The sequence below is a fragment of the Ovis canadensis genome, chromosome 3, assembly GCF_042477335.2.
Source record: "Ovis canadensis isolate MfBH-ARS-UI-01 breed Bighorn chromosome 3, ARS-UI_OviCan_v2, whole genome shotgun sequence".
In the NCBI taxonomy this organism is placed as follows: Eukaryota; Metazoa; Chordata; class Mammalia; order Artiodactyla; family Bovidae; genus Ovis; species Ovis canadensis.
The window spans coordinates 34,261,173-34,282,193 of NC_091247.1; the positions used below are offsets into that span (position 1 = coordinate 34,261,173).

At 45.9% G+C, this 21,021-nt stretch overlaps 1 protein-coding gene across 1 annotated transcript; it reads left to right on the forward strand.

Annotated features, from left to right (window-relative positions):
• The first annotated feature begins 15,744 nt into the window (after positions 1-15,744).
• TCF23 (transcription factor 23) lies at positions 15,745-19,870 on the forward strand. Its single transcript, XM_069586309.1, has 3 exons — positions 15,745-16,126; positions 16,816-17,058; positions 18,883-19,870. The coding sequence occupies exons 1-3, from the start codon at positions 15,905-15,907 to the stop codon at positions 19,060-19,062; spliced, it is 645 nt and encodes a 214-aa protein (XP_069442410.1). The 5' UTR covers positions 15,745-15,904; the 3' UTR covers positions 19,063-19,870.
• Positions 19,871-21,021: the final 1,151 nt, after the last annotated feature.

Consider the following 21,021-nt stretch of genomic DNA (forward strand, 5'->3'; position numbering starts at 1 on the left):
TGCCTTGAATCCTTCAGGAAGGGATTGGGGAGTCAAGACCAGAGATGAGAGACCTGGCAGATGCAAGACCAGTTATCTCTCAAGCCTGAAGTGGCTGAGAAATCAAAACCTTCTGTGCACAGAATGTGGCTCCAGCCTGGTGTTGGTGTGGCTCTTGGTGGCCTATGAAGGAGCCACCCAGCCCTGGAGCAGCAGGTTCTCTGAGTGTCTGGGCAGGAGCTTGGCTCTAAATGTGGTCTCTCACTTCTTTGCAGCCGGCCATTGATGAGGGGTGGAGGGCACGGAGGATCTGAACTGCCTCTTGGGAACTGAGGGGCAGCAACAGTTATCTGGGTGGGCCAGGGGGGACGACACAGCCCATAGGATCTGTAGAGAAGGAAACAGAGCCCGTGACACAGGGAGACTGGGTCCATTTCTGGCTCTGGCTTATGTACTATGTACAGGCTGGTTCGCCACGATCCTAAATCCATATCACCCCTGGGGTCAGAAGAGCTGGCAAAAAGCTCCAGAGAAGGTGAGAATGGAGGAGGAGAGGAGATGGAAGGGAGGGTAGGGTGGAGAGGATGGAGTTAGAAGAGGGAAATTGGGAGATGGAGACTGAGATGGAACTAGGAATTGAGGGTGTTCTGTTCCTGGGAACTCTTACCAATAAAGGTTCCTCTGGGCGGTTTCTCAAGGCACTTCAGCGAAGAGAGGACCTTGGAGAGAGGGAAATACAGTCAACAAACGGTGGATATGCCCCTCTCTGCCCCCAGGGTCTGTCACCCTAAACTCACTCTGACTCAGATTTTGGCCTGAGTCTTGTCGTCAGTCCTTGTTCAGCCAGGAGGAGGTCTTCTGTTATGGGTTTTCGTTCTCTTAAATCCAAATCACAGATTCTGCAAGCATCCTGGTTTCGTGGCACTCTGGTGGCCCTAATCCCTGTCTTCCCTCACACTGATGTCCTCTGACTCAGCCTGGCCCCAACCCAGATGGCTTTTCACACTCAGTAGCAGCAGTGGCAGTGGGGCCAGCTGGTGAAAGCCTCTGGGGGACAGAGACTGTGTCTAAGGGGCGGTGTTGCCGCCCCCCTTGGGAGCTGGGAGCCCCATCTCCTGGAGCAGTTCTCCCTGGCACCTAGTGCCTATGTCACAAAGGCCGGGTGCTGACATCATAGGCTCTCCTCATCACGGCTCTAGGACCTTCTCTCAGAGATCATTCGAAGGCTGGCTCTTGACAAAACTGAAGCAAGCACGATTCTTTGGGGCATTCAGTCTCTCCTGGGCCTAGCCCCCACCTCTGCTCTCTGCGCTGTACTTTACAGCTCCCAACACCTCCTCCAGCCAGGGTTCTCCTCAACTGTACAGCCTCTCTGGGCTGGGCGCTCCCTTCAACTTCCTGTTTTTTGCTTTCTGACTGTGGTTCATGGTCCACACCTTTCCCCCCTTGGATATGCTTATATGTTTGCTTTTTAAAGAAAATAAAATCAGTTGTATTTTATAATTTTTAGCTTTATCACAGTATAATTCATAAATAAAATTATAATACATTTTAAATGTATATAGTGATATTTGATACACCAGGAAATGAATTCTCCCAACTGTTAATGAATACATCCTTTACCTCATTTATTTACATCTATATTTGGCGGGGAGATGAGCACAGTTAAGTTCTACTCTCTTTGGATATGCTTATATGGGTTTTTGTTTGTTTGTTTGTTTGTTCACTTTTTTTGTTGTTAAATTTTTAGGCCATGCCACATGGCATGTGGGATCTCAGTTCCCCAACCAGAGATCAAACCCATGTCCTCTGCATTGGAAGCATGAAGTCTTGACCACTGGACTGCCAGGGACATCCTACTTATATGCTTTTACATCTACTTTCTTAATGGCTTTACTGAGATATAATTCACATACCATACAATTCACTCATTTAAAGTGTGTTTTTTTGTTATACCCACAGGGTTGTGCAACTATCACCACAATATAATTTTAGACCATTTTTATATCCCCCCCAAAGAAATTTCATACCCGCAGTCACTCATTCCCCCCTCCCCCCAGTTCCTTAAATCTGCTTTCTGTTTCTATGGGTTTGCATATTTTAGACATTTTATATGAGTGGAATCATATAATATGTGGCCTTTTGTGTCTGACTTCTTTCACTTGGCATTATGTTTTCAAGGTTCCTACATGTTGCAGCATGTATTGTTACTTTATTCCTTTCCATTGCCAAATAATATTTTATTATATGGAAATACCACATTTTGTTTTCCCATTCAGTTTTGTTGGTTTTACTTTTTTTTGTCAATTATGAGCAAGGCTGCTGTGAAAATTCTTGTGCAAGTTTGTATGGACGTATGTTTTCATTGATCTTGAGTAGATCTCAGTAAATAGAATTGTTGAATCACATGATAAGTCTATATTTAACATTTTGAGAAGCTGCCAAACAATCTTCCAAATTAGTTGTACCATTTTCAAATCCCACCAGCAAGGTACAATGCTTCCAAGTTTTCCTATCCTCACCAACACATGCTATTGTCTGCCTTTTTTGTTTTAGCAATCCTAGTCCATGGGATTGCGAAGTTGGACACGACTGAGCAACTTCACTTTCACTTTTCACTCTCATGCATTGGAGAAGGAAATGGCAACCCACTCCAGTGTTCTTGCCTGGAGAATCCCAGGGACAGAAGAGCCTGGTAGGCTGCCATCTCTGGGGTCTCACAGAGTCGGACACGACTGAAGTGACTTAGTAGCAGCAGCAGCAGCAGTGGGTGTGAAGTAGTATAATATTAGAATTTTGATTTACGTATCACTAATGACTAATGATGGTGAGCATTTTTTATGTGCTTATTGGCTATTTGTTTATCTTCTTAAGAGAAATATCTATTCAAATTTGGCCCTTATTTTAATTACATTTTTTTGTTGTTCTTATTGTTGAATTTTTAGTGTTCTTAAGGGAATGGATACCCATTCTAGTATTCTTGCCTGGAGAGGAGCCTGGCAGGCTGCAGTCCAAGGGGTCACAGAGAGTCAGACGTGACTGAGCGACTAACACTTTATATATTTTGGGTAAAGAAGTCTCTTATTTGGATATACAACCCTCTTATCAGATATATGATTTGCAAATATTTTCTTCTATTCTCTGGATAATCTCTGATTCATGAAATTTTTTAAATTAGAGTCCAATTTATCTATTTTTTTCTTTTCTTCCTTCCTTTTGGTATCTTATCTAAGATATTGCTTAACCTAGGGTCACAAAGACTTATTGTTTTTTTCCAAGACTTTTATAGATTTACCTGTTAAATTTAGATCTCTGATCCACTTTGAGTTAATTTTTGTATGTGTTGCAAGGTAGGGGCCCAACTTCATTCTTATGCCAAAGAATTGTCCCAACACTGTTGAAAAGTCTATTCTTTCTCCAGTGAATTGTCTTAGTATCCTTGTCAAAATTCTGTTGACCATTCTTCCAGTTTCCTATTGTTCCTGTGACAAATCACCTCATACTTAGCTTCTTAAAACAACAGAAATATATTATCTCATAGTCCTACAGATTAGAAGTCCAACATGAGTCTAACTGGGCTAGAGTCAAGATGTTGGCAGGGCTCTGTTCCTTTCTGGAGGCTCTCAGGGGAACCCATTTTCTTGTTTCTTCTTCCAGCTTCTAGAGGTTGCCCAAGTTCCCTCTCCTCTTCAAAGCCAGCACTGTTGTATCTCCATGACCATTCTTTATATATATATACATATAATTGATTTAGTTATTTTTGGCTGTGCTGGGTCTTTGTGGCTGCAAGGGCTTTTCTCTAGGTGCAGTGAGCAGGGGCTGCTCTCTAGTTGTGTGGGCTACTCATTGCAGTGGCTTCTCTTGTTGTGGAGCACAGGCTCTAGGGAGTGGGGCTTTCAGTAGCTGCAGCATGTGGGCTCAGTAGTTGTGGCTCCTGGCTCTGGAGCACAAGTTCAATAGTTGTGGCACACAGGCTTAGTTGCTCCGTGGCACGTGGAATCCTCCTGGACCAGGGATGGAACCTGTGTCTCCTGCGTTGGTTGGCAGATTCTTTGCCACTGAGCCACCAGGGAAGCCCTCCATGACCCTTCTTCTGACTCTGAACTCCTCCGCCTCTCCTTTCAGTTTATAAGTACTTGTGTGATTCCATTGGGCCCAACTGGATAATCCAGGAAAATCTATTTTAAAGTCAGAAGATTAGCAATCTTAATTTCCCCTTCCCAGGTAGCCTAACATTTGCACTGGTTACAGGGATTAAAAAACAGACCTTTGGGGAAAGCATTATCCTACCTGCCCAAATCTTGACTAGTTGCCTTGCTAGAATCTGCAGAATGACATTGAATAGAATTGATGAGAGCAGACATCCTTTTCTTCTCCCTGATCTTATGGAGAGTCCTCTTTTTTATTCTTGGTCAGTCTAGATAAAGTTTTGCTGATTTTGTTGTTCTTTTTAAAGAACCAATTTTTTTTTCATTTTCTCCATTATTTTTCTATTTCATTTGCTTTTGTTCTGATCCTTATTATGTCTTTTCTTCTACTTGCTTTGAGCTTAGTTTGTTCTTCCCTTTCTGGTTTCCTAAAATGTGATTAGATCATTAGTTTGAGATTTTTCTTCTTTTGAAAATGCAGACATTTACAGCTATAAATTCTCCCTTTTCCCCACTGCTTTAGCTGCATCCCATAAGTTTTAGTGTGTTGTTTTTTGGTTTTCATTAATCTCAAAATAATTTATACTTTTGCTTGCAATTTCTTCTTTGACTTACTGATTATTTAGAAGTATGTTATTTAATTTCTACACATTTGTGAATTTGCTAGATTTATTCTATTATTGATTTCTATTCCATTGTGGTTGGAGAACATACTGTGTAGGATTTTATTTATTTATTTATTTATTTTAAATGAAACAAAGATGAATATTTTTAATGATAAAAGGTATAATTCACAAAGAAGATAGACATCATAAACCATTAGACACCTAACAATAAAGAAACAAAGATACATAAAGCAAAAAATATAAGAGAAAAAAGCATATAATCATACATAGACATATTAATATTTCTCTGAGAATATTTTATAAAGTGCAGAAAAATAGGAATAGCATCTTGAATGATGTCATTAATAATTTAAATAGACTTATATTTAATTAGTTTATACTCATCTTACATCCTACACAAATCTATTTAAAATTTTGTATCTCATACATTGTTATTAGATGTCCATAGGACATTTAGAAAAGCTGGCCAAAAGATAAACATTACAGAATTTCAAAAAGTAGAATTATTTTTTGTGTATGTGATTCAGTTATACATATACACATATATTATTTTTGAAATTATTTTCCGTTATAGATTATTACAAGTTCCCTGTGCTATACAGTAAACCTTTGTTGCTTTTTGCATATCTATTTTTGGATTTTTTTTTTTTTTAGTTTTAAATCCACTATTATCACTCATTATCATTATCTGCTGCTGCTAAGTCACTTCAGTCGTGTCCGACTCTGTGTGACCCTATAGACGGTAGCCCACCTAAGCTCCCCCATCTCTGAGATTCTCCAGGCAAGAACACTGGAGTGGGTTGCCATTTCCTTCTCCAATGCATGAAAGTGAAAAGTGAAAGGGAAGTCGCTCAGTCGTGTCCGACTCTTCGCGACCCCATGGACTGCAGCCTACCAGGCTCCTCCGTCCATGGGGTTTTCCGAAGGCAAGAGTACTGGAGTGGGGTGCCATCGCCTTCTCCGTATCATTATCTAGTAGTAATTAGATTAATGTGATCATCTGTAACCTAACAAAACCTCTGAATGAAGTTTCTCTCTTCTCCTTTTTTTTTTCTCCTGTGCAATTCCAAGCAAATGTGTAGTGTGCAGTATTGATTTCCAGTCTCTTTAAACTCCTTCAAGTCTGTGCTATTAAACTGAGACAACTGCATCAAGATAGAGTCCATCATAGCATTCCCTGAAGCACAGAATGGAGGGGCAATTGAGCAAACAGGACCCAGGAAGACATCAGTTGAACCAAGACAACTCTGTGTGATAAAATGTAAGAAAAAACAAAATACTCCCATGAATGTATTACTTAAGTGACAACTCCACAAGTAATTCCCCCTGGAACTGGGTAGACAGTTTCCGCAAAAAGCTCAAAAAATGTAGGTATACTGATATTCAGGAACACTCGCAGGAGAACACAGGTGTCCTTCGTCACTGCTAGCGTCAGAGGGTCTCCTGAGGAGGTGGGGTCGGCAGTGGCTTGCCGTGGGGACCGGGGCACTGGCAGCAGCCTCTTTGTTGGATTTTTATCTTTCTAAATCTACCGAGGCTAGTTTTATGCCCTAACATATGTTCTGTTCTGGAGAATGTTCCATGAACACTTTGGAATACTGTTTATCTGTTGTTGTTAAGTGTTCTTTGATGCCTGTTAAGATTTTTTATTGCCTGTTAGGTTTATTTAGTGTATTGTGTTGCTCGAGTCTTCTATATCCTAATTGATTTTGCTGCCTAATTGTTGAATGCTGCTGTTTAGTCACTAAGTCATGTCTGACACTTTTGTGACCCATGGACTATAGCCTGCCAGGCTCCTCTGTCCATGGGATTTCCCAGGTAAGAATACTGGAATGGGTTGCCATTTCCTTCTCCAGGAGATGTTCCTAACTCCGGGATCGAACCTGCGTCTCCTGCTTGGCAGGTGGATTCTTTACCACTGAGCCACCTGAGAAGCTCAATTGTTGAACACTGTAAATTTAAGATAGACTGATAGACCAGGCATGAGCTTTTCCATGAATTCATCCATGCAAGGAGGGACTGCAGTCTTCAGTGAGGTTCTCAGGACTCTCCCTCTCAGAAGCAAGCCTTCTTTAGAGAGTTGCTTCCAGAAGTGGCATTTATATTGTGTCATCAAGGAGGGCAGTTATATCTGAACTCTCACTTTTCAGGATAAGAAATGAGCTGTTGACCCTGCCAACTGAAACACACAGCCTGAGCTAAGTGCCAGAATGTCGATTTATAAATTTACCCTAAAAAAGTAGCTCACATGGGCAGGAAATAATTTGCATATTCTCCCTTTAGAGTCTATTTGGGAAGTCAAAAAGCAATCAGAATCCACATAATTAATTTGCCATGAGAAATCATAGTTGGAGGGGTTGACATACTGCTTTCAACATCACCAATTCTCTCAAATCATGTAGACAGAGCTGCCTGGGGGTCAGAAAGAGGCTTGATGCATGGTCTCAGAACCAGGAAAGTTGGGCAAACTAATAAATTGATTGCCTGATAACACCAAGCTAAGAGGTTAGTTTCATTTATCTCAACAGAAATACTTAAAGTCTGTTGAGCAAAGCATTATCTTTTCTGGCCAGTGCTGGCATGAGTATATCAGATTTGTCTCTATGATTCTTTTCTTGCTCTTCCAAAGCTGATCGATATATTCTCTCTAACTAGCTGCTGTGGAGACTTGCCAAGTGGGAACTATAATTTGCACTCCTGTGTTCTGACCCTCTGTGAGTCACTTTGGTAGTTCAGCAATGTGATTTGCTTTATCCTCGAGTGCTTGTTTGTATCTAAATACAGTTTTTCAGTTCAGTTCAGTTCAGTCTCTCAGTCATGTCCGACTCTTTGTGACCCCATGAATTGCAGCACGCCAGGCCTCCCTGTCCATCACCACCTCCCGGAGTTCACTCAGACTCACGTCCATCAAGTTGGTGATGCCATCCAGCCATCTCATCCTCTGTCATCCCCTTCTCCTTCTGCCCCCAATCCCTCCCAGCATCAGAGTCTTTTCCAATGAGTCAACTCTTCACATGGGGTGGCCAAAGTACTGGAGTTTCAGCTTTAGCATCATTCCTTCCAGAGAAATCCCAGGGCTGATCTCCTTCAGAATGGACAGATTGGATCTCCTTGCAGTCCAAGGGACTCTCAAGAGTCTTCTCCAACACCACAGTTCAAAAGCATCAATTATTCAGCGCTCAGCTTTCTTCACAGTCCAACTCTCACATCCACATATGACCACTGGAAAAACCACAGCCTTGACTAGATGGACCTTTGTTGGCAAAGTAATGTCTCTGCTCTTGAATATGCTATCTAGGTTGGTCATAACTTTTCTTCCAAGGAGTAAGCGTCTTTTAATTTCATGGCTGCAGTCACCATCTGCAGTGATTTTGGAGCCCCCCAAAATAAAGTCTGACACTGTTTCCACTGTTTCCCCTTCTATTTCCCATGAAGTGATGGGACCTGATGCCATGATCTTTGTTTTCTGAATGTTGAGCTTTAAGCCAACTTTTTCACTCTCCACTTTCACTTTCATCAAGAGGCTTTTTAGTTCCTCTTCACTTTCTCTGATATATAGTGATATTCTGTGAAATATAGTCTTTAGTTACTTCATAAAATTTCCCACATTACCGTTTTTGTGTATGCTCATTTTAGTTATTTACATTAAAATTTTTTTTGCAGTGTTGTATTGGTCTTTTGCCACACAACAATGCAAATCAGCCATAATTATACATTCATCCCTTCCCTCCTAGCCACCCTCCCTTCCCCTCATCCCATCCCTCCGGGTCATCACAGAGCACCAGATTGGGCTCCCTGTGCTACATAGCACATTACTCTTATTTCCTACTTGGTAAATGAGTTTTCTAGCCTAGGAATTATAATTATCCCTTTATACATTGACTTCAACAAGACTTTGACAGTACTGTGGTGGAAATACCTGAACCAGCCAGTTGAACCAAAGGCTTGTTTGCCTTTTGGCTCTTCTTGTTCTTTGAAGTAAACTAACAATGCACAGATAAATTCCATTATTAAAAAATCCAAACAATGCATACATATACAGAGTAAAATTTATAAGATGGCCTTGATACTCTTTCTATTTTTACTCTCTCCAGGAATGTCCAGTGTTTGTCCTCTATTTGTGGATATATCTAATATTTGAATTTATCAATTATAATTCAGTGTCTCTGCTTATGTATCTCTAATCTATCATTTTCTGAAAGAGATGTGTTAAGTTTGGTTCAGTTCAGTTCAGTCGCTCAGTTGTGTCCAACTCTTTGTGACCCCATGGACTGCAGCACACCAGGCCTCCCTGTCCACCACCAACTCCTGGAGCTTGCTCAAACTCATGTCCATTGAGTCGGTGATGCCATCCAACCATCTCATCCTCTGTCATCCCCTTCTCCTCCTCCCTTCAATTTTCCCCAGCATCAGGGTCTTTTCCAGTGAGTCTCTTCTTCACATCAGGTGGCCAAAGTATTGGAGCTTCAGCTTCAGCAACAGTCCTTTCAAAGAATATTCAGGACTGATTTCGTTTAGGACTGACTGATTTGATCTCCTTGCAGTCCAAGGGACTCTCAAGAGTCTTCTCCAACACCACAGTTCAAAAGCATCAGTTCTTCAGTGCTCAGCCTTCTTTATGGTCCAGTTCTCACATCCATACAAGACTACTGGAAAAAAACATAGCTTTGACTAGATGGACCTTTCTTGGCAAAGTAATGTCTCTGCTTTTTAATATGCTGTCTAGGTTGGTCATAGCTTTTCTTTCAAGGAGCAGTGTCTTAATTTCATGGCTGCAGTCACCATCTGCAGTGATTTTGGAGCCCAAGAAAATAAAGTCTGTCTTGGTTTCCTTGTTTCCCTATCTATTTGCCATGAAGTGATGGGACCAGATGCCATGATCTTCTTTTTTTGAATGTTGAACTTTAAACCAGCTTTTTCACTCTCCTCTTTCATTTTATCAAGAACCTCTTAAGGTTCTCTTTGCTTTCTGTCATAAGGGTGGTGTTATCTGCATATCTGAAGTTATTGATATTTCTCCCAGCAATCTTGATTCCAGCTTGTGCTTCATCCAGCCCAGATTTCTCATGAGATGTATTAAAATCAACTATAACTGTTGATTTATATATTTCTCCTTGCATTTCTGTCAGTTGTTGCTTCATGTATTTTTGAGGCTGTGTTATTAGGTGCAAAGCTATGTTTACAATAATTAAGTCTTCCTGTTCTATTGTTCCTCTTATCATTTAGCAAATCACAGTGAACTTTAAAGACAAACCAACCCAGCTTTCTTCTCCAGAAGTTGGAAAATGACCACTAAGGCAAAATGGAAGAAATGAGAAGGAAGAAAATAAAAATAAGGCTAAAAATTAGTGAAATGGAGACTTTAAAAGAATAGGGATTCACATTCATTAAGACGGCAATTATAAAACAAAACAAGACAGAAAACAAGTGTTGCAGAGGATGTGGAGAAATTAGAACTCTTGTGCACTGCTGGTGGTAATGTAAAATGATGCAACTACTATAAAAAACAGTATGGTTCTTCCACAAAATATTAAAAATAGAATTATCATATGATCGAGCAAGTTCACTTCTGGGTAATTACCCCCCAAAATCAAAAGCAGGATCTCAAAGAGATATTGTATACTAATGTTCTTAGCAGCATTATTCACAATAGCCCAAAGGTATAAATAACCCAATGTCCATTGACACGTAAATGGATAAACAAAATGTGATAAATGCATACAATGGAATATTGTTTCACAAAAGGACAAATATTTCATGATTCTACTCATATGAGGGACTCAGAGTAGCCAGATTCTCAGAGACAGAAAGTTCAGAGGTATTGGGAGTAGGGGAAATGGAGAATTATTGTTTAATAAGTATGGAATTTCAGTTTTGCAATATGAAAAATGCTCTGGGGATGGATGGCAGTGATGTTTGCACAACAAAGTGAATATACTTATTGCCACTGAACTGTATACTTAAAAATAGTTAAAGTGGTACATTTTATAATAATTTTTAAAGATGAGGAATATTAAAAAAAAAAGGCTGATCTTTGAGCAGGTTGATAATCTGGGCATATTTCCAGCAACACTGATCAAGAACACAAAAAAGAGTTGTGTGTGGGAATTCCCTGGAGTCCAGTGGTTAGGAATCCACCCTTCCACTGCAGGGGTCTTGGGTTCAATACCTGGTTGGGGAGCTAAGATCCCTCATGCTGAGTGGCATCAAGAAAAAAAAGAGTTGGGTGCAAATAAAAGACAAAACAAAAATAAATGGGAATATATCTAGAGACATAAGATTGAAAAAGAATAAAAGTATATTTTTCCTTTGGAGTGGAAGTAATCACACTTCCAGGTCATTTCTATAGCACTTGAGGCACTGAGAGAAATATGAGTGACTGTTCCAGAAAGAGAGGGAGACAGCTACTCTTCTCGTCCCTTCGCACCGGTCCCCTGGCCATGCAGATAGATTCTGAGCTTACTGAGTACTTCTTTCTCAGCTCAGTTCAGTTGCTCAGTCGTGTCCGACTCCTTGTGACCCCATGAATCGCAGCACGCCAGGCCTCCCTGTCCATCACCAACTCCTGGAGTTCACTCAGATTCACGTCCATCAAGTCACTGATGCCATACAGCCATCTCATCCTCTGTCGTCCCCTTCTCCTCCTGCCCCCAATCCCTCCCAGCATCAAAGTCTTTTCCAATGAGTCAACTCTTCGCATGGGGTGGCCAAAGTACTGGAGTTTCAGCTTTAGCATCATTCCCTCCAAAGAAATCCCAGGGCTGATCTCCTTCAGAATGGACTGGTTGGATCTCCTTGCAGTCCAAGGGACTCTCAAGAGTCTTCTCCAACACCACAGTTCAAAAGCAACAATTCTTCGGCTCTCAGCTTTCTTCTCAAAGGGACCTCAAATATGAATAGTATTCAAGAGGTCATTGTTCCAGGTGTAGATGACAACTCCCGGAAGGTGGAGCTCAAGTTCTTGGTTGAAAATGATCCTACTCTGTCTATATCCACTTCCTTTCCACATCTCTGTAGACAGAGCCAATGTGAACTGTGGAGGAGCTTTGTCCTCGGCCTGAAATAGTGGGGGCTGGTGGTGCTGTACTGAAACAAAGCCCGGGAGGAGGAGAATCTGTCGTCAGTACTAGAGGCCAAGATAGGAGCCATTAGGCCCAACTTCCATTAGTTAGACCAGTTCCTGGGACAATACCTGTTTCCTACTCCAGAAACAGATGTCCCAGACCAACTTCAAAAGAGAATACTGACTTCCTTGGTGGCTCAATACAGGAGACACAAGTTCAATCCCTGGTCCAGGAAGATTCCACGTGCTGCAGAGCCAATAAGCCCTGAGCCACAACTATTGAGCCTGTGCTCTAGAACCTATGCTCTGCCACAGGAGAAGCCACCACAATGAGATGCTCATGCACAACAGCTAGAGAGTAGCTCCCACTTGTGGCAACAAGAGATAAGCCAGTGCAATGAAGATCCAGCACAGCCAAAGTAAATAAGTAAATTAAATTACAAAATACTTTAAAAAAGACAGAGAACACATGGCAGAAGCTGTGCCTTCACCCATCATCTGTCTGTGTTCTCCATGAAGCCTGTTTGGGCCAATGTGCCAGAACCTACCCTGCCATATCCATGGCCTGGCTTTTAGGGACGAAGCCCAAGACTGGGACAATGCTGTACTTGATAGGACTGTCCGCACAGGTGCATGCAGGTAGTCCCGTACCAGCAGAGATAGCCAGGCATGGCATGGACCTGAGCTGTGCCCTGTAGATGAGTCTGCAGCCTGATAGGAAACTTGTGCAAGATACTGGAGAAACAGATACGTCCCTTGGACTTTTGACCTGGGAAACACCACCCATGTACATCAGGCTTACCCTATCTAGGTTCACCTCCTGGGGCTTTGTGGACACTGCTTATCATTGTGTAAGATTTCCTTTCCTTTCTAGCATCTCTGCTGAGTATGCAAATCTGAGAAGTGAAAGTCTTGAGGTGAGTTGAAACTCTTGAGTCCTGAGGTGAAAGTCTGAGAAGTCCCAGGTTAAACTGGCCATGACTTGGCAGTCCTGAGGACTGATCATATGGGTAGAAGAGCTCCTTGAGAGTGTAGGAATGCACTTGGGCACAAGGAGATCTCTTTCCTTGTGGCTGCAGATGTAGTTTTAATTTTTTTCCTTCCTTCCTATCTGTGTCCTGACTCAGAAAAGTTGGAGCCAGATCTCCCTCCTTCCCTGATAAGTAAGTGTTGAGGTCCTTTAATGGACTGGAACCTGGTGGTCTGGAGTCGACCAGTAAGAAACTAAAGGAGAGAGAAAGAGGCTGATATTCCTTGGTTTACGCAGAAAGCCAATAAGGCCCCTGCACAGGGCTTGCTCTGTTCACAAAGGCCTCAGGCGCCCTCTCAATGGGGTGAAGGCGCAGAGCGCCTTCTCGAGAGGGTCTTAGAAGTCCGGGCAGGAAAATGAACTCAGAGAGCCTCTGCGTTTCAGGGGATCAGCCTGAAAAAGAGAGAGAGGGAGAGAGAGGGAGAGAAAGACAGACATGGGAACCAGAGCTCTGATGGAGCAAAGGTGTTTTAATCAACACGGCATCTATACTGTCTTGCAAGGTAGTTATTCTCAGCAAAGATAAAGATTGAAATTTCAGACTTATAAAACGTAGGCAATCCATTTTAGAGAGAGAGTTGTAAACAATCACTTTGACCATATGGTTTACAAGTAGGAAGAGGGTACTTATCACCGTACAGAAAAACTAATGAAGGAAATGCCTGGATTCCTCAGTCCCAGGAGAGGCTTGCCTCTCCTCTTAATTCCTGAGTACTCAGGAATTAATAAGGAACAGAGAATTCCTGACAGATCCAAAACAGCACACAGGAAACCTCCTGTTAAATACTTCCTGACAGGTAAGTTCCTCCAGAAGGAGCGAGGTCATACCATTTACCATCTGCCAAGGGCTTTCATGAGTTCCCTTAGAAGTCTGGCTTTGCCATTGACCTGATTACATTTCAGATGGACTCTGGATGGAAGCTTTTGGGAGAGGCCTGCCTTAGCCACACCTGAATGCCTGCTGAGAAAGACAATATTGAACTGAAAGTCTGAAAATACTTCCTACTCATTCTATGGGCCACTCCTCATCTCACAGATGGTTAGATTTGGAATGCCCAATTTATGTGTTTATGGTGGTGGAGTTCTCTGTAGGCAGCTTTTCAAAACTGAAGGCTGAGGGTCTTGGGATGAGCATCCCACTGATTCTTAGCTCATCACTTGAAGCGTGGCATCTCATAACTTTGGAGTAACTACATGTATAACACAAGACAGTTCTGTTATGTCTGAAAAGTATGTAGTTATTGCTTTTTCCATCCAAATGCCATTCTTCTGTCCTGAGGGCACAGTGAACAGGTCTTCAGATTGATATGACCTTTGACCCAAAACAGGATTGCCGCAATAGTTTCTGATGACCCTTAGTTTCAATAGCAGAGAGGTTCTTATATAAGGCGGGGTTCTTATGCCCCTGAGAACATGTATATCTCTTAGGTAAAGCACAGAAATGTTTCATATCAGTCTCATCTTGCGTGCCCTGAACAGGATGGTCAGCCGGCTGGAGTTGTTGAAACTTTAGGTTTTTCCCATTTTCTGAGCCAGGTGTTGCTCTTAGACAGTCAAACTGCCTAGCTGGGATCTTATTGTACATAGTGATCTATCTACAACTAAGTTTCGACCCTTCATTGTGTATTATGGAGAGATTTTTCAGGTCGCTATACACAGGTTTACTTCTTATTACTGCATATCATCCCACAGTATGAATATACCTAAATCAATGTCATCACCTCTTTACTGATGGACATTCAAGTCAGTATTACTTTGCCTCTGTTTTCCTTTCTTTGGTTGGCTGAATGTCTGTCTCCCTGTACATCCTCCTTTGTTTCTCTGTCCTCTCTGTACTTTCCCTTTACTTATTCTGTCTCTGCTGGTGTTTAAGATTGAGGGATAAGGGACTTGCAGTGATTCTGCTGCAGGGAGGGGTGGTAACTCAAGTTCAGGGGTGACCCTGGCAGGCTGGCTATTCCTTCAGCCTGCCCCTCCTAACCAGCTGTATGAAGGATTTGAGGCAGCTCAGCAAACAACCTGGTCCTTGCCTTCAAAGACCTCGAGTCTCACAGGGAAACAGACATGTGAGTGATCCACCCAAGGCAGAGCAGCACAGGGTGAGGGGCAGCATTCCAAGTCCCATTTGACTTCCTGGGCTTTCGTGACCTCCATCACTTGCTCAGTGTTTGACATTGCACAAGCTATTTCACTTCCAAATACCTCAGTGTTCCCTTCTGTAAAGTGGTGATATAAGAGTCTTTTTTTCTTAAAAGGTTGATCTTGATCTAAGAAATAAGATAATATGTGTGAAGTACTTACCACAGTGCTTGGCCTGTACTGATCTAGAACAGTGAACCATTAAGAAGCTAATTGGGTGTGGCTGTGCATAGAATGGGGTACCAATCAAACAGGGAGATGTGGGCTCTGGGTTCAGTGGGGTTGAAATCCTTTGGGCGTAACCCAAAGGATGGGTAGCTTTTCCCCTGGCAGAGCTGGAGGGAGGTATTCCAGAGGGACAAAGAAGTAAGAGTTACAATACTGAGTTGGAAAGAGGAAGAATGCTTGGGGTAGGGGGAGGAGGACCTGTGGCCAGAAGGTCATGCTCACAAGCAAAGGTGAGGGAAGGTCCTTTCAGGGACGTACACAGCCAGGCTTCTGGCACCAGGAAGGGAGTTCAGGGCCCTTCCAGGGACTTGAGCCCCAAAGCTGAAGCTGCAGGTCTATCCCAGGACCACCGGCGGCGTCAGTCAGGGCTCCGGGAAGGGTGCTCCTTTCCCACCGTCCTCCTGCCTTGTTCGGCAGGGGCCTCCTCCCAGGGCTTGGCCACTCCCCGTGTCCAGCACCCCCACCCCTCAGCCGGCTGGGAGGCAGTCAGGAGGCTTTTTGCGGGGGCTGTGCCGGGTGGGCGGTTTTCCCAGAGCAAGGAACCGAGCAGGACTGAGTTGGCGCCAGCTCCCTCAGATATAGACGTTGCTGGCTGGATGACCAGCCTGCCCTGCTAGCAAGAGCCCAAGGGCTCCCTTGGGCCCTGTGTCCCGGAGCTGGGGGCTGCAGCACCACACCTCAGGGGTGTGGCATGTCACAGAGTGGGGCCAGAGGGGCACGGGCCATGCCAGGACTGGGGCAGAGCCCGGCCAAGGCCACGCCGAAGTTGTTAGCAGGCACTGAGAGCAAGAGGAGCCGCTTGAGCAGGAGAGGGCAGGACCTGTGGGAAGAGTCCAGCTGGAGCAACCAAAGATGGAGCCGAACAGCCCCGAACCCTCGAGGAGCCAGGGCCAGGAGCCTGGCTCGGGGTCGGGTAAGAAAGCCGGGGCCTGAAGAGGGAGCTGGGGGAGGCAGGCATGGGAGGTGCTGCAATGTCATCTCTGATGGCAGAGTCTCATTCGTGGTTACTGTCCTGCCCAAGAGAGGGGCCACTGGTCAACGTCTGCTCCAGGGCTCCATGCTTGGGTAGTTGGGACAAGTCAGAACTGGCCTTCACCAGAGTGCAGCTCAGAGAGCTGGCCCAGCTGACTTCTCTTGAGGAAACTGAGACCCAGAGGAGTGAGGTGCTTCCCAAGTTTCCTGAGCAGCTGTCAGCAGCAGGGCCCGTGGGCTTTGCTGTCCTTTGCGTCCTCATCTCAGGACCTGGCTGGGCCGAGGGTCAGCCCTATAGAGCAGGGTAGGACTGTGCGCTTGCTGTGGACCCAGGGCATCCTGATAAGCAGGATTCAGAGTTAGATGTCGATGGAGCAAGAGCCGAGGAAGGCCCAGTGGAGGATGGGAGAGGCCAGGACTCGCAGCTCTGAGCCCAGGCGAGGTCTTCTCTCCATTTCCTCCACTGTAAAGTGGGGCTGGGTCAAGAACAGACAAAGAGGGGATGAGGCCCTTGGGTCTCTGCCGATTGGCTTGCTACTACTCTGGCAGGAGACCTTGCCCTAGGATACACTTAGCACCCAGGGGTGATGGGTGTCCGGTCAGACCCACTCACCCGGGTCCTCTGTGCAGAGTGAGGCCAGTCCTGAGAACGCTGCGCGGGAGCGGAGCCGGGTGAGGACCCTGCGCCAAGCCTTCCTGGCCCTGCAGGCCACCCTGCCGGCCGTGCCTCCTGACACCAAGTTGTCCAAGTTGGATGTGCTGGTGCTGGCCACCAGCTACATAGCCCACCTCACCCGCACGCTTGGACAAGAGATGCCCGGCCCCCCCTGGCCGCCTTTCCTGCGTGGACTCCGCTACTTGCACCCTCTCAAGGTAGGTCGCAGGCCCGGGGCCTTGGGGAAGGAGGTTTGGGATGGGGAACACCCTGGACTCAGGCCCCATCTCTTGGGCCGAGCTGACATGGGGACCAGCTGCTTCCTGCTCTCTCAGAGGGAGGGGAGCTGAGGCAGGCTCTTGGGACTGGGCGGACTCTGTGTTTCTCATGGGGTGATGATTAGAAATGACTCCATGAGATTGTGGTTCCTCCAAGGGGAGGGAAATTCTTAAGAGGCCCTGGGGCACTTAGTGGTCGAGGAGCAAAGTGGGCAGTTTCCAGGGCTGGGGCCTGGGGAAGAAAACCACACTTTAGGGAGATTCATAGATTCCAGGGCCTTCAAGACACGGTTCCGCCTTGGTGTCCTCTGGACTTCTGTCTCAGGAGGGGTTGGTCTAAGAAAACATCACTTTGGAAGCCCAGCCGGGTAGGGGACCAGCAGGGGCTGGGAATCGGGGAGGAGGGCACACTGCATGCAGAGGTTACCAGGCTGCCACCTACCCTTCCCGAACTTCTATTTTGTTATGCGTAAAAAGGAAGACACTGTGACTCTGACTTCGCTTCCAGGGAATGAAATGAGATCATGAAGGAAAAGTACGATTAATAATAATCATCATTGCAATAACAGTTAACATTGTGTTAACATTATGTTAAGCTATTCCAGGAGCTGGACTAAGGGCTTTAGAGCATTTTCATCTTTTAATCCACACAAGAACTAAATGAAGGTTTGTTTGTTTGTTTGTTTTCAGTTGAGAATTACTTTACAGACAAGGAAAACAAAGCTTAGGAAGGTTAAGTATCTGAATGCTGTTTGAACCCTAGAGTGACTTTACACCACAGGCTCATAGCTACTAGGCAGGCTGCGGGGGTGGGGGCTGCAGAGTAAGTTGCCAGTTGCAGCGTGTAACTGTGATAAAGGGTCATCTTTGCCCTCTGAGGATAGCAACTTTATTTTTATGGAGGATACTTGTCACCATCTCTCTCCCTTAAACATCATAGGTCTGAAATGTCTTGAGACTTGAGATATTTTTCTTTGATGTAAATACAGCTAAAATGCAAGAATCTGAAACAAAAAGAAGTCACTCTGAAATGCCAGTGGTGGCACCTGGTGCAGAGTCCCTGAGTGGCACAGTCATTCCTTAGCTGAGGGGAGGCAGTTGCATGAGGTGCATGATGGATAAATATGTTGGAGAATGAACACATGAGAGCCCGGCTGCGGCTAGAACCCTGGCAGCTTGGCGGGGTGGGGTGGCTACCCAGGAGCAGGGGCCCTCAACCACTGGGCCAGAGGGCTGTCAAAGGAGGGCAGATCTTAGGGCAGAGTCAACCTGGCATTTTCTGGGACTGCCCACGTGCCTGCTGCAAGGACGGACGGGCCTGAGAGGCCTGCTGCTTTTAGAGAGAGTGGGCAGCACTGATGTGTGCGGCCACAGGCACTTGGGCAGGAGCTGGGCGAGAGAAGGAGCCTCAGTGTTCAGTGTCAGGAGGAGCCTCTCCCTGCCCCACTCGGCTGCCCTCCCAACAACCCAGCCCCTGACGGCTGCCTACCTCCCTCCCCACCACGGTGGGGGCAGTTTCCTCTTGTGGTCATTGCTCTCCTCAGACAGTTCTTCCTGTGCCTCTCAGCCAGGCTCAGGTGGTCAGGAGAAGGTGTGAGGCCAGGAGTGGTGGTGAGCCCAGGACCACTGTCATAGTGCAGTTGCGGTGGTGGGAGGGGGGTGGTCCCAGGGAGGGAGGCTAGGGAAGGCCCAGTTTTGGGTGCCAAGGGCTACAAGGGGCTTTGCTAGTGAGCTTGACTCTCACGCCCTCCCTGTGTCTTGCAGAAGTGGCCGATGCGATCTCGTCTCTACGCTGGAGGCCTGGGGTGCACTGGTCTTGACTCCACCACAGCCTCCAACTCAGGCCAAAGAACAAAGGAGGCAGAGGCGGGGCCGCAGGTCTCTGGAGAGGCAGATGCCTTTCTTCCCACCAGGCCACTGTCACCAGCACCCAGTGACAAGTGATCGTCCAGTCGCCCCCTTCTCCTGGACTGCGACTCAAGCCTTGGGACCTAGATTCTCTGCCAGGCCTCACCTGTCTTCATTCTGCCTCTCACCCATCGGATCTGATTCAGTCTCGGTTCCGGGTCCCAGCAGAGCAGTGGGCACCTCTGTGATGAGAGTACTCAGGAGGACCAGGAGCAGATAGAGCCTCAGCTTGCCACCCACGGGTGACGCCCCAGGGGTTCCCTTGTAGCAGTTACAAGGAAAAGGTTTGATTGAGTTGGAAGCTGAATTCATGCACTGTCCTTAGCTTTTCTCTCCTGAGGTTCCCACAAACCCTGGGAGATTGCAAGACAACGGCACAGAGGTAGCAGCTGAGGCTGAGGTAGCAGCTGAGGCTGGCAGAGGCTGCAGGGGCTGATGGGAAGACCAGGGGCCAGAAGGCTCTTGGCAGCTGTGAGTGTAAACAGAGCTGGACCGGGGTCATATAGACAGAGGGGACACTGAAGAAGGGAACATCCTTTGCTATTTGCACTGCAAGATGCTCACCCGACTTCAGAGGCAGGGAGGAATTTAGGAGTCTTGTATCTGCATCATGGTCTCTCCAGCTGCCCCTTATCACTACATTTTCTCCCTCTCTGGGCCCTGCAGCCTTCCACTCTTTTCTTGATATGAATTATATTTACAGGTTAAGCCAGAAAGCTTACATTGCTTACATTCCAGGATGCAGAGAAATCTGTACATGGTCCTAGCTGCTTGGTTTGAAATTTCATCCCAACACCTTAACGCCTTATGTATGAAGACTCAATTACATCCTTGAAGGACCTTAGAAGAAGAATGTGTATCTTTTCCAGGGGCTAATAATGACAATCTGCCATTGTATTAGATACCTAACCTCCAAGGCAAACAAGATAGGCCTGGGTTCACTGGGTTCTTTCCATGATTTTGGCTGAAGGCCTCACTGGCTCACGAGTTATTTCCACAGTCTGTCTTCGAATGAGCTCTCTTGGGCCAGCTCCTCCCCGCAGGCACTGCCCTCCCATGCTCTCTCCCTGTCCTGCCTTGGGGTGCCAGAAATCAGATAGTGCTTTGATGGAATGTATCTCTGGACCTGTAGAAGTTGTTTGAGGAAAGATCACAGAGTCTATACATACAGAAAGGAACTTTCCAGATCAGGTGTGGCTTCAGATCAGGCACCTAAAGCCCAGACAGAGAAGGAACCACCTTTTTGTTAAACTTCAGTGTCTTGGAGTGGAAAGGCTGGGATCAAGCCAACTAGAGTCCCAAAAGGATGGATAGCCTTAGACAGAAGCCACTGTTGCCACCATGAGAGCAAATGAGATTCCGACTGGCTGGGAGCGTCCAGGAGCCTGAGGTCTGGTGTGCAGAGTGGCTATTCCTCCGCAGGGCTGGCTAGGACAGCAGGAGAAAGGGGGCTGAGGGAGTGACTCAGCAGACTGGGGTGGAGGCAGGAAAGGAGACACAGAACGTCCCAGCCGAGGCAGCGTGAGACGTGGGAGAGCAGCTGGACCGGGGCTGGGAGCCATGGGGAGAAGGCCTTGGCCAAGGCCAGACTCGTAAATCTCCTGAGTCTCCGCTGAGGGGCCCGGAGAGCTTGTGTAGAGCTGCTTCTGGGCAGCTGGACGGGGCCAGGCAGGGCAGAGACCAGGTGTGGATGGGCACGAGCACAGCGTTCTTCACAAGACCATAAAAGTCCAGCTTGAATGTTCTATTTTTAAAGCCAAATAGCAGTATCTTCCTTGTTGAGTTTGAGCATGGTCGGAAGAGGAACAGATGAATTTCTTCATGAGCTGGTAGCATACCATCTCTCTGGGGATGAAGCTGGGAAAGCTGGCTTTGAGGGTGTGTTGGGTCCCTGCCTCCCCACCCCGCCCCCATCTGCCATAGCATGGGGCTGCTTCTGCTGACTCAGGGTTTGGAGCTTGCTCCATCCACCCAGTTCACATCCAGCCTTTGCCT

Excerpts from the sequence above, each read along its gene's own strand:
- TCF23 (XM_069586309.1), top strand. The coding sequence starts at position 15,905 with ATGTCACAGAGTGGGGCCAGAGGGGCACGGGCCATGCCAGGACTGGGG. Across the intron at positions 16,127-16,815 it reads GGAGCCTGGCTCGGGGTCGG|AGTGAGGCCAGTCCTGAGAA; the intron begins GTAAGAAAGCCG and ends TCCTCTGTGCAG. Across the intron at positions 17,059-18,882 it reads GCTACTTGCACCCTCTCAAG|AAGTGGCCGATGCGATCTCG; the intron begins GTAGGTCGCAGG and ends TGTGTCTTGCAG.